The following is a 14,215-nucleotide window of genomic DNA, read 5'->3' as shown; positions in this document are numbered from 1 at the left end:
ATGCATTCCTGTCTCATCTTCATAACTCTCCTTCCAAATACTTACTTTCTTGTGTGACTCATGCCCAAGTCAATGAGTTTCCTAATCACCTGTTTTCCCTTCGCTTCATGCTCATTGAGAAGTTTATTCAGATGAGCATGCATGCAGCCAAATAATAGGCCTTTTAAACAGTGTTTGTTCTGTGGTTGATCTGCAGTTAAGAAAAATAGGCCAGAGCACCTCACGGGGGATAGGCTATATGATACAGCAAACAAGTGACTTGATTTAACGCGATTCGGTCCAGCGCATATGCATGTATGAATGATTCTAAGGAGTTTGCTCTTTTCTTTTCATAAGCTACATATCCTCAGGTCAATTTCAATACATAGCATCTCTTTAAAATTAAGGAATAATGATTCATCCGTGCATGAACGAAAAAGTCATTATGAGGTAGTGAGATTGATGATGTCTTAAAGGAAGAGTTCACCAAAAATGAAACTTCTGTCATTATTTACTCAGCTCATGTCGTTCCATACCTGTCCAGGAACACAAAAGAAATTTTTTGGCAGAATGACAGTGTCAGTCACCATCTCTGTTAATGAATGGGGAAAAAAAGATGATACAACAGTAAATGGTGACAGATGATGTCTAACATAGGCAAATCGTTTTGTGTTTTCCATGGAAGACATATGGATTTTAAAACAACAAAAGATGACAGATTAATTTTCAGCTTTGAGTGAACTAACAGACAGACAGATAGATAGATAGATAGATAGATAGATAGATAGATAGATAGATAGATAGATAGATAGATAGATAGATAGATAGATAGATAGATAGATAGATAGACAGACAGACAGATAAACTGACAGACAGATAGACTGACAGACTAACAGACTAACAGGTAGATAGAATGGCAGTCATTGAAAAGCCAGTTAGTTAGCCAGTCAAACAGACAGATTAACAAATAAACAGACTAGGCAGGCTTGGTAACCGGACAGAATGTCTGAACAATAAATCAAAAGAAATAAGCGAGCTAGGTCAGACAGTCAGATATTGATAGTTACTTTTTTAATGGATTTTTTAATAACTAAGTGAATGTCATACACATGTCAGAATGATTTTACAGGAATGTATCAGCATGTAATTTATGCAGACATACTATCAGAGGTGGATTAGTACCCCCAGGGGCCCCTGGGCACTGAAGCTCATGGGCCCCCCTCCCCTACCTGACAACCACACCCTCCAAAGGAACACACACACACACACACACACACACACACACAAACACGCGCGCGCGCGCGCACACACACACACACACAATACTAAGCCCCACCACGTGTGGGATTTGACATGCCAATAACTATTGGTTAAAAGCTGAATGATTAGTTAACAAGACAATGATACAATTATTTATTTTTTTAAAGTAGGGCTGCACGATTTGGGGAAAATGTCATATTGCGATTATTGAGGTCAATATTGTGATTGCGATATGCGATTGCGATATAGTAAACGAATGGTTTCATGAGTCAACTTGCTTGGTTCTCTGTTCTTTTTGTTCTTTGAATAACTTTACTGACAGAAAGCTTAAGCTGCTGTCTCTTTAAGACGAGCCGTTGCTGACAGAGACGCTAATCTCACACGCGCCTCACACCTCTTCACGTCATCATAAGACTGCTCTTAAGTTATGAAGATACTCGACAAAACGGACATTTTGGCATAATTGTGTGTGTTTTTGTAAGTTCAAGCACGAAAGAGAACCGTATTCTGGCGTGCTGTCTGTGCGCATGATAGGCTACTGGCGCGTCTGTGTATGTGTGTCACTGTCACACTTTTGTCTTGTCGCACATTAATTGTTTAAAAGCATGATATGTAGGCCTACACTTTTTTTTTATAATCTGATTGGATAATTATCAAGATCGAGGCCAAGCCTTGTGTAGGCTATACTATTTTTATGTAGCGCAGCGCACAAAAAATAAAATAAAACTCCGATCACGGAGGGCCCCTCTCTGCGCAAGGGCCCCTGGGCACGTGCCCAGATTGCCCTTATGATATATATCCGGCCCTGCATACTATAGTTACATGTAATGACAGTTCTAGGAAAACAGAGCTGCCAACTCTCGCGCAATTGGCCCTTTTCACACGCTCTCACGCCACACATCCATTTTCTCATGCAGAGAAAAATTGCGAAACAAAGAGGACACCGACAGACAAGACAGAGCAGGTTACTTTTGATATTAAACAAATTCTCAGCTCTCAGATTCTGTCAATTTTATTACGAAATTCAAACAATATAGGCTACCGTTTTGGCGCTTTTAAATTTGACAAATCGCTGTAGCGCATCAGTTCAAGCGGCACGTGAACCGATCATCTCTATTTACTAGCCTAGGCTACTAGTTTATAGTAAATAAACACGAATGATCAATTGGTATGTTGAAAGATACAGTACAACTTACCGAAATGTATATGCCTCATAATATCGAGCAATCCGTGTTTTTCAACAGTGCAAAGAGGTCAATAAAATAGCTGGAGTAGGCTACGTCACATAATGTTACATTTACCTCAGGAATGCCATTTTATGACCATTGCACGTAAGTTGGCTAGAAAAATGTGTATTTTATAATATATTTAGTATTAGTATAAATGAATATTTAGCTAAATATGTGCACTATATTATAAATATGTGCATATATTTTTACTTATATCATTAAAATATTAGTTGTTTTTGTAATAAAACAGCATTAGGCCTATTTTTAATTTGAGTTGTTATTTTAAACCTTTAATTATACCAGCTGACAGGGCTCTATAGCCTATGTTTACAGCATTAGGTAAGATTTTCTTTCTTGAGAAAAATGAACACTAGGCCTACTGTACCTAATACGGATCCAAATTGAATCAAGATCGGAATAAAACCACAAGAATTAAATTGAAATAGTAAAATTTGTATCAAGCAATAATAAAAGCAATAGCCTATACCAATTATTGCGCCATCACAACATTTTATTAAATTATGTTTAGCTAGGCAACCAAATGTTTTGACAATCACAATAGCCTACACTTATTGTTTGTGATGCAATAATAATAATAATTTATTTTTTAAAATCCCCCAATCCATGCTTCTGTTTCAAGCTCTGATGTTTTTTTGTACCAGCATCAGTCACGTCTAACACATCAAATCCGCCATTAAGGATATGAATGCAAATGAAAAACCTATGCATTCACGCTTCGCTGCCGCCTCGTAGTGGTAGTTGGTGGGTATTTCATTCACATTATTAGGCCTCGTCTAGCACCGCTGACTCTGTCAAGTACACACATTCTGCTTTCACGTGCTATCGGAAACTTCCTACTTCCCACTTCTGAAGTTGTGATTACGAGTTCATTGCATTCAATTTTGACTTGAGAGGGCGTTCATGTTCAATTTTTCTAGTTTATTTTAGTTTATTTTGTTATATAGCACATTTCTAGTGCCTCAAGTGCAGCCCAAAGTGCTGTACAAAGCCATCAATAAGACAGATAATTTTACAATAATTCCAATCTCACATGAAGGCAGAATTAGTCTGGACAAAATGTAAGTTATATTTTTTATTAAATATAATAGGCTACTAATTTAAATATACGTATAAGTCACAGAATTCACACTGCCAACCAGGCTGTGTTATGCACTATTTTTGACTAATGCTTTGTTTAGGTTTGCAGATATGATTGTTGTATATGTAAATGTCTAATCAATGATGTAGTTGCTCATGACATGAAATTCCACATCGTGACTGATCCTTCATAAAACCCAGTTGGCCTATATCTGCAAAATATTAAAAGCTGGTTGAGTGAGGAGTGTTGTTGGACTTTGGTGTCTATTTTTTGCACTTAAGGAAGTAAGTGTGTTTATCTAAAACAACAAGATGGTGTCCCACTGTTTCCCCCAAAGCCATTTGACCTTTCTAAATCTGTTTTCAGTTCGTAATTAAATTACTCTGGTCTATATCAGCCTTTCCTTCCACAACATATGAAACAAATTGACAAGAGCTAAACTTATTCATATCTGTTATGCTATATTTTATAATAATGCTTTCTTTTATGGATGAAGCCCCCAAAATAGTAGGCTATTACATCAAATTATTAACCCATAGCCTATATTTGTAATGAATGAATAATAAACGTAATTATTAAAGACGCATTATGAAATTAATAAATAAATAAATAATATATGTTTATGCTTTACAATGTTATTTTATTTCACTAACTGTAGGATATTCTGCAATACTATAAATGTGGTGTCGTAATCCTGATTACGAAAATAATTTTTCTTGTGTGATCATTAATTATACTTGCAAATAGTTTTCTTACATCATATTGGAATCAAACATAATTATTTAAAACTGAACTTCATATGCAGTTTCATTGCATATGACATTTTTCTGATTTTGCGGTTATGTGTGTTACTGGCCCTGTAAAGCATATTAATAATACATAATGTGGTGGCAACAAGAATTTCTCTAAACCATTGGCTTAATATTACCTCAACAAGCCCAGCATTCATGGTCTCTCAAGACCACAAATTATTTGTTATTAACTTCTCAGATTACTCATGTTAGTGCTGCAGAATTCCACTATGACAAGATGGTTATGATGATTTGAAAATTATCCTAAGAAATTTGGAATCCAGTTTGAACAGTTGCATTCTGACTCATATCACAGATATATTACCCTCTGTTAACCCATAATTCACCACATGGCTCCAGAGAACAATACACACTAGTATTGTTTCACATTCGTTAACATTAACAAATGCAGTAGAAGTGCAGTTCATTATTAGTAAATGTTAATTTCAATATTCACTATACATTATTAAAATCAAAAGTTGTGTTTGTTAACATTAGTTAATGCACTGTGAACTAACATGAACAAACAATGAACAGCTGTATATTTATTAACTATCATAGATTAACAAATGTATTGCTCATTAATGAGTAAATAGTTCAAGTTAAGTTAGTTAATACATTAACTAATGTTAACAAATGAAAACTTACTGTTAAGTGATACACATGTATTGACTTGCTCGTAACTGAAACTGACAAAACAAGGCTTTCTATAAAATCACATGTGATGAAGAGAAACAAGCAGCAATTGATAAAACTTTTTTTTCTCAGAATTGAGCGTTTTTTGTTTAGAGCATTTTTTGGCACTTACTTCAAAAGTTGAGTCTGTGGCTCCCTGGTTTCTTAACACAATGTCAAGCTTTTGGTCCTGTTGAGTGAGATGCATAGCTGACCTGTAGGTTTTGGAGAGAGACGGCGGCCACACTTCTGATAGGTTCAGAGAGAGAGACACTGGCCTTTGCGGTCTGCTGGTCGTCAAGGAAACCAGAGCTGTGTTATACATGCGCCTTGAACTTTTGAAGCATTTATGTAATCGGCAGCTTGACCAAGGGTTTTGGAGTCATGTGCCAGCCTGAGGACCGCTATACGGCCACTGATAGGGCCCAAGACCACACGAGTGCTCCCAGTGTTTGTGTTGATTTTAGGCAGATCAAACCAACCCTGACTGAGCACGAGGAGGACCAGGGGGTGTTCTTTTGCATTGAGTGGAACAGGAGACACGCTGACTAGAGCGGTGCAAATCAAAATCTATGCTCCAGTCTGGGAAAGACACTTTGTAAAGCAGAAACAAAAGGAATCAACCCAGTGTTTATCAAGAACCGAACAGATATCTCCTAATGATGTTAAAGTGTCAACTTACTTGAACTTCTCTGTTTTGTTGTAAAATAGAACACAGGATGAATTAAAGTTATAAAAATTGTAAAGTTGTAAAATTACATTTAATGTTTGTTTTATATATTTAATGTTTGACCATATATGGTAAAGAAACAACAGTTAAGCATTCTCATTCTCCCATCAAAATTATTTTAAATACAATTAATAATAATAAAATATGTCTTTAATTTTTTTGTAACATTATAGTACATTGACAGTAAAAATATAATAACAACTGAGAATTCTCAAATCAATTACCAATATAATATAATATAATATAATATAATATAATATAATATAATATAATATAATATAATATAATATAATATAATATAATATAATATAATATTAATGTGTTGTTTGAACATATATGGTAAGGAAACACAGTTAATAAATATTTTTACTGAGGCATTTTAAAATTATTTTCCTATCAAATTATTATATTTAGACCAGCATATCTAGTCAATCGCATTTATGAGGCATGAGTGCTGGTGTACGGTTGTAGCCATCATGCTTCATGGTTAAAGGAATAGTTCACTTAAAAATGTATCATTTACTTGTTGTTCCAAACCTGTATGAATGTCTTTCTTCTGCTGAACACAAAGGAAGATATTTTGAAGAATGTCAGTAACCAGACAGTTAATAGACCCCATTGACTTCCATAGATACAAAAATACTATGGAAATCAATGGGGTCCATCAACTATTTGGTTACAGACATTCTTCAACATATATATATATATATTTTTTTTTTTTTCAGCAGAAGAAAGACATCCATACAGGTTTAAACAACTAATAATTTTCATTTTTAAGTGAACTATTCCCATCAAGATTTGCTTGTGAGGAACATGGCAGTGCTGGTCTGGACTATAGCACCAAACCAGCATGAATCAGCCTAGACCAGCATGGACATTGATGGCAGTTTTGTGGAATCATCATTACATGAACTGCCATTTTGATGATGTCAGCTCTGACCCTATTTGCTCTAAATGCCTTCTCACTGTCACAATTATAATCGATTAGTAGTGTGTCAGAACAGCTCCCTTTTAAACGGTCTTGTCATTATGGCTTTGCATTCGTCTGTTGGATTGATACATAAAAGAATCAATTGATCTCTGTGACCTCTTTTTTCATCCTGCCCCCCCTCATCAGCCATCAACAAAATAAAATACTTTCAATCAATAGATATTCAAAGAGCCCTTATAAACTCATCACAATCTGGGTGAAAGGTGACAGCTTGGCTGACAGGGTCAGAATCATATTCAAGATGCTGAGATGTGACTTATGTAACTTTTCACCTGGAATTTTTCTGTTTGTGTCTTTTGCTTTTTCAAACATGGTCACCAACCCCCTGTGTCGAACAGCTGGACAAATGTCTAAATATAAAGAGGTTTTTTTTTTTGCCTTATAAGTTCTTAAAAGTGGTTACTCTCAAGCCTTTGTTAATTATTGCAAATGCTTTTTTTTTTCTTGTCCAGATTTACCTTTTTAAATTATATTATATTATATTATATTATATTATATTATATTATATTATATTATATTATATTATATTATATTATATTATATTATATTATATTATATTATATTATGTTATATTATATTATATTATATTATATTATATTATATTATATTATATTATATTATGGATGAATCAGTTCAAGGTTTAAGGTGTTTTTTTAAAATGTTTTTAATGTTTATTTGATTAAAAATACAATAAAAAAGTATATTTTGAAATATTATCATAATTTAAAATTTGATTATTTGCTGCTCAAGAAACATTTCTTATTTTAACATTTCTTTTATTTTATTTCTGTTTACATCATTATCAATGTGCTGCTTAATATATTCGTGAAAACCGTGATACATTTTGTTCAGGATTCTTTGATGATTTGAAATAGAAATGTAACAATATAAATGTCTTTACTGTCACTTTTGATCAATTTAATAATATATCCTTGCTGAATAAAAGTACTCATTTAAATCAGCTTAAATTCAAACACAGTCTTGGGACATACTGTAAAAAAAACAACACAAAAACTGCCCACCATAACCTTCTGTAATTTAGTGATATGGTCTCGTGAGGGGATCGTTTGAGCAAAACAGAGTGGGCTTATGGAATATTGAGTAGACCACATGCATGAGTCCAGACCCTGAAAGAGGGAGTTAAATCAATTTACTCAGATGTGGCAGAAACACAGCTATACCACACAAACACTCTTTCATTTAAGCATGTGGTCTGTAATCATGCCTTATCGATGCACTGTTCATGCACAGAAAATGCCAATTAGATGTAGATTGACTCATGAACCTCACATGGTTTGACTGACTGACTATATATATATGTGTATATATAGGTAATGTGACTATATACAGATAATGTGAATTTATACATATATAAATGAATGAAATACTAAGAAAAAGTGGTTGTGTAACTGGAATATATATTTTTAGATATTTTGGTGATATAATATAATGCTATATATAGCTGGGATATTTTGGGGATATTTTGGCATTCTATAATACTAAATAACTGGGCTGTTTTGGGACACAACTAATCTATAATTGGGATATTTGGGGGCTAAATAATAAACTATAACTGGGATATTTTGGGGATATATAATACTCTATAACTGGCTGGGATATTTTGGAGATGTCTAATATTAGATGGGATATATTATTGTGGGGATATATAACTAGGATATTTGGGGATATAATATACTCTGTAACTGATATATTAACATTTATATGACAAACACATAAACTTAAAACATAAGGAATGATATTTTATCAGTTCACAGAGGAAATTCCTCGAAGAAACAGTGGAGATCAATGTGATTTAAGAAGAATTTAACATCAAATAAGACCAACCATATTTCTCCAGTTTCATTCCATTTCCCCTTAAACCAATGGGATCTTAGATAACATTAAAAACTGTTTTGTGTTCTCATAGAACTGGCCAAGAATGGTCAGAGTTTCCATATGGACAAGCTGTGATGTTGTTTAGAGGCCCCCAAGCAAAAGGGGGTCTTGGGGGATTTCTATGAAGAAAAGGAAATGAGAGAATACTACTAATGCTAACCCCTCCACAAACTTAATATGATTTGCAGTTGATTTATGTCTTGTTTGCGGTGGAGTTGTTTGCATGTGGTGACATGGATATGCAGGCTACAGTATCCTAACTTTTGTACAGTTCCATAGAACATAAATTTTGAGCATTCATTGCATGCTCATATTGCTACAGGACATGGATTACATGATTACATTTCATGATGGTTCTAAGTTAACATAGTGGGTATATTCAGAATTAACATAATCCAGCAATACAATACAGAACAATACAGTAGAATATTTTATGAACATCTGGGCTGCTATTTAGCTTTGAGCATGATTTAGAGAAAAACAAGACTTGTGTACAGTGACTTTTTTGTAATGCCCCTCACATTCCCTTTTAAACTAAAATAACTTTTATGCACCCACACATTTTCTTAACTTGTTTAGTAGATGCCTTTTTCCAAAATGACAAAAAAATTATGAAACACAAAAACGCATTTTGGTCAAGGCCTCTAATGATCTACATGATCAAAACTTTGCTTAAAAACCTGTTATGCTACTTACATGCCTTTTGTCGTCTGATTGATAGTTTATACTTTTTTAGCAAGTAAAAGGCTTCTAAAAACGTCAACCTTCAGGTTGTTGTTCGCGTGTCTGTTTGTTAAGAAATCTTTAATGATTTTTATGAAGTAAACATATTGTTAGTCATATTTCAAGATGGACGCTTACTGGACTGAATCAACTTAAGTTTACTTGATTATCCATTCATAATTTATTAGAAAATGTTCATTAGATGTATTATGATAAAATATCATTGTGAGTATCAAATATGATCAGACTTTTGAGGAACATTTATTATTTGTACATTTCTCGATCATTATTGTATTGCATTGCATTATACGTTTTGCACCCACAGTAAAAACTATAGAGCTTTTATCATAAAACTAAGCATTTCATAAAACGAATCTAAGGGAGACATAGAGTGACAACTGATATTTCTCTGCATTTTTGTTTAAGTCTGTTATACTCTTAAAGATTATTTACATTTCAAGGCTCAGCTATCCGATTTTAATCTTACTTTTTGATCATAAATAACAGCATACAATAAATTGCATATAGCGCTACATATTCTCACTATATCATTAAGGCCTGACGTATCAAATATGATACTCAACAAAAACCACATACACTTACACTTTATGACTCGCCGCATACACATACATAGTCTAAATGTTTGTCTATTTGTCAATAAACTGTTCCATTTAAATAATAATAACAATCATAATTGTTTTCTGTCTATATTTCATATGCCAGGCTTTACAGGGTTAACATTTATTCTTTTAAAATTTTTACTGTTTTCACAGTTTTACATGCTGTTTTTAATGGCTTTTAAAAGTGATACTGTTTTGAGTGAGCAATTTTACCCCTCAAATTCTCACATTTGAAGTCACAAATGTATAAATTAATTCTTAAATTAAAACATTTAATTCTAAAAATGGGTAAAACAATATATAGCAATAGCTGACACTGAACTGTATCACGGTGAATTGAATATGTTAAAGGTACTGTAAGAAAAAGGTCATGTAAAATTACATTAACATTTTTTAGAAACTTGAATTTAAATGATGAAATTATTTAAATACATTTTAAATAATAATTTAGATGAAATTAATCAAATGTAATGCTACAAGTCTGCTTATAGCCCCTTTAAAGAAACACTTAACACTTTACATCCTTCCTCTTCTTACTATTCAGTTGTTGTATAACGGATCTCAATGTTCTCCAACTGTTAAAGAGGTGGTATAATGCCCTTTTCACAAGATGTAAAATAAGTCTCTGATGTCCCAAGAGTGTGTCTGTGAAGTTTTAGCTCAAAATACCCCACAGATATTTTTATATAGCATGTTAAAGTTGTCACTTTTTGAGGGTGAACAAAAACGCACCGTTTTTGTGTCTGTTCCTTTAAATGCAAATGAGCTGCAGTGCTGCTCCCGCCACAGTGGGCGGAGCTACAACAACTTGTGTCCTTTTACCTCACACAGACATGCACTGGAAATTTAAAAAACTTTTAGCCTTTTATGTTCAAACTGGAGTCAGAAAGATGGAGAGACTCAAGAAGACATGACAACATGTAGACAACATTTCTGAATGGTAAGTTGGTGAATTTAGGTAGTTTATGTGTAGCGATCTTCTAGTCATTGATTACCATAATCTGTCTTGATAATCTATAAATCGCGTTCCGGGGGCGGGGTTTATGTAAATTGTAGGGTTAGTGATGTCAGTCCCTACCAGCCATTTGTTGTAGTCCTTAAAAAACAATTTCTTTAAAATAAAATATCTCCCTTTGCTTTGATCTTTGAGCATTGTAACTTTGCAGATGTTGTTTATGCTCAAACAGCAACATTACACACTAACTAAAGTTAGAAAAGTGAAATCATATTCAACCACCCCTTTAAATGACCCTATTTTGAATCCTATGCTGCAGTCTGTCCAGCAGATGGCAGCATGTATCATCTTATCCACCACAGCAAACTACTGACATCATCAACCTTGGGGCAGAAATATCCATGGTAACCCATGAATGAATTCTCACAGCTTACTGTAATGAATAAAATGAACCCATAGAAGAAATACGGCTCCCGTCACATGAGCGCTTAAACATTAGGATTTGCACTTGATCACACCTGGTGAATATTTAACATCACGTTTAAGGCTCAAGATTTGGCTGGTTCATGGTCCAGTTTAGCCTCTGATGGAAAGTGCTGAAACTACACCATTCTGTCTTTCTCCAGGTCACCACAATGGCCTCTGCATCTGTTCTTAATCTCTAGAACAGTTACATGTCCAACAGGAAGGGACTGATAACATGTCTGTTCAACCGAATCAGGCCAGTTAGCTTCCTGTGAACACAGAGTGGACAGTCAATAGTGACACGGAAGGGTCACTAGCCACTGGCTTTTAATGACATGCTGAGAGGACGCAGGATTAGCGAGGGATGATGTCATCCCTGCCACCAGCAACTGTGCCCTAAATGACATTTCTATTACTCTGTGTCGGCTTATAAAGGAACTCCTGCCATTTTAATGTCAAAGAGACACTGAGAAAGGTTTGTGGGTGACAAAAAACGAGGTATACAGATATCCTTTCCTCTGATTTATTTATTTGCTTGTTATGAATCACAGCCTACAGTGCATGGCTGAATTTATATTGCTTCATGCAGCAAGAATGCCTGATTTGTTCAAGTCTCAGTACGACTTCTCGAAGACACAATAGATTCCAGTACATCTGTGTTACATTACATCCAAGTTAGATCACTTTATGACTCGCCTTTTTTGGAAATCTGCGTACTTGGTGATGGGGGAATAGAGTCTTTTTTTATATATCTAGGTTTTTGTTGTTGTTGAGTGAACAGTCTCAGTTGTTTCTGTACAGCTAGAGTTTTTAACCAAGGTTTAGAGAACATATTTACGTATAAGAAGAGCAAGATTGCTGTTGTTATGAATATCATATCATTCAGCCGGAGACATGACACAGTATTGCCAATTCAAGCCTGTTCACACCAAGGACGAAAACTAATGCGATAAAGCTTTAAAAATCGTTCTAGTTCTATGAGAACAGCGGAGTTCACACCACCAAAACTATAAAGATAACATCACAGAGAAGCTTATGAAGTTGGAATCACTTTCAGAACGTTTTTGTCCAGCTAATGAACAATAAAATCATTAGCAGCCAATCAGAATGCTCAAGCATTTAAAGTGGCAGATGACAAAACTGCAGCGCACAATTAAAATAAACAGAACGGCTGCATGTTCTTTTGAGGTACTTATTTTGAATAAGTATATTGCGACAGCTAAAAAAAGTATGTTCCATATTGTATTAATCTATATAGTATTATTATATAATCCAGACATACTACATCAGCCATGTAGTTACTGTCACGTGACCTACCAGAGTCAGTTGTGTCACTTCACTGCCATTCACAAATCCTCTCCTGTGGCCTCATGGGATATATTGCTTATTCTTTTATGAGTACTGTGAATTTGGACATACTACTTTTGTCACATACTGTTTTTCACCTACTAGCCAATTAAAGTTAGTAGGGAAGTATACAGTTTCCAATGCAGCCAAAGTTATCATTTGTTGGTGTGGACACTAGTTCACTAGTACTATCACTATATCGTTCTTTATGTGAACAGGCCTTAACAATAATGATCACAAAAATATCACTGGAATCCCTTTCAGAACAATGTTTTACTGCTGTTGAACAATAAAAACATTAATAGCCAATCATAATCTACCCGACATTAAAAGCCTAGAGCATATTAAGCAGCAGACCACATGCAGCATGCACTTATTATTAAAAGAACATTAGCATCCATTGGTGTGGACTCTAATATAGTTATCGTTATAGTTATCATTGTGAATGGCCCTTTATGGCCTTTTTTTTACTCCATCAATGGATAATTTCAGTCAATGCCATTGTGTGTCTCAGAACAACACAGTAGTGATGTTTTGTTCCTGAATGAATCAGTGTTTTTGAACAAATCAGTTGAGTGAATGATTCAATAACTCACTCAAAGGCAGTTCAATGAAAGAATCAGTGTTTTGGACTCATTGGTTCAGTGAATATCTAAATGAATCATTCCATAAAGACCGTTTGCTTGTTTCTTTCCTGAAATTAATCAGCGTGGTTGAACGAATCATTGACTAAATGACTCACTTATAAAAAAAGCCACTTGTCGCTGCTTACTGGCATAATAATGTAAATGTGCAAAATCCCCACCACTAATGCACAGCGATCAGCCAATCAAATTTGAGAATCGTTTTGTAATATTATGTAAAATGGTCATTATGATGGTCTTCTTTTTATAAACGGTAGTCTTGATGGTTGATTCATTCAGGATTTGAACTCAAAAAAATTCTCTCTGATTTATCTTCTCTGTCATTTGTTTCATCCATTCGTTTTCTTTTGCTTGTCTGCCTACTTTCATTATTCAAAAGCTTTCATTCATCCCTCGTTCCTTTGATTCATCTGCCACACTCAATGCTAATATCTGCTGAATCCATTAGGTATTATTTTTAGCTCTGCTTTACAAAGGAAGAAAATGTGGTCTAAATCTAGATGCATTCTCTTTACATAGACTCTCTCTTTTCCATTCTTCTCTCTCTCTCTCTCTCTCTCTCTCTCTCTCTCTCTCTCTCTCTCTCTCTCTCTCTCTCTCTCTCTCTCTCTCCAGAGTTGAGTAAAATTCAAGAATGAAATTCAAAAATCCTTCATGAATTAGTTGGAAATTGAATTTGCACCTCACACAGGAATGAACTAATTTTAATAATTAAAATTTTATGCTCACCAAGGTGATACACTACCATTGAAAAGTTTCGGGTAAGTATGATTGGGAAAAAAAGAACGAAATTAATACTTCTATTAAGCAA

General features: G+C 34.3%; 1 protein-coding gene across 1 annotated transcript in view; it reads right to left on the bottom strand.

Annotated features, from left to right (window-relative positions):
* Window positions 1-5,460, bottom strand: part of LOC309490323 (solute carrier family 23 member 1) — a 32,763-nt gene extending 27,303 nt beyond the window's left edge. Inside the window, exon 1 of the mRNA XM_082159424.1 lies at window positions 5,167-5,460. Coding sequence (XP_082015550.1) covers window positions 5,167-5,358 — 192 coding nt within the window. The 5' untranslated portion in view covers window positions 5,359-5,460. The remainder of the gene's footprint in view (window positions 1-5,166) is intronic.
* Between the last annotated feature and the right edge of the window lie 8,755 nt (window positions 5,461-14,215).

Source organism: Leuciscus leuciscus, assembly GCF_965113295.1.
Source record: "Leuciscus leuciscus genome assembly, chromosome: 25".
NCBI lineage: Eukaryota > Metazoa > Chordata > Actinopteri > Cypriniformes > Leuciscidae > Leuciscus > Leuciscus leuciscus.
Note: the sequence above shows the minus strand (reverse complement) of the source record. Positions and strands in the feature narration are given on the sequence as shown.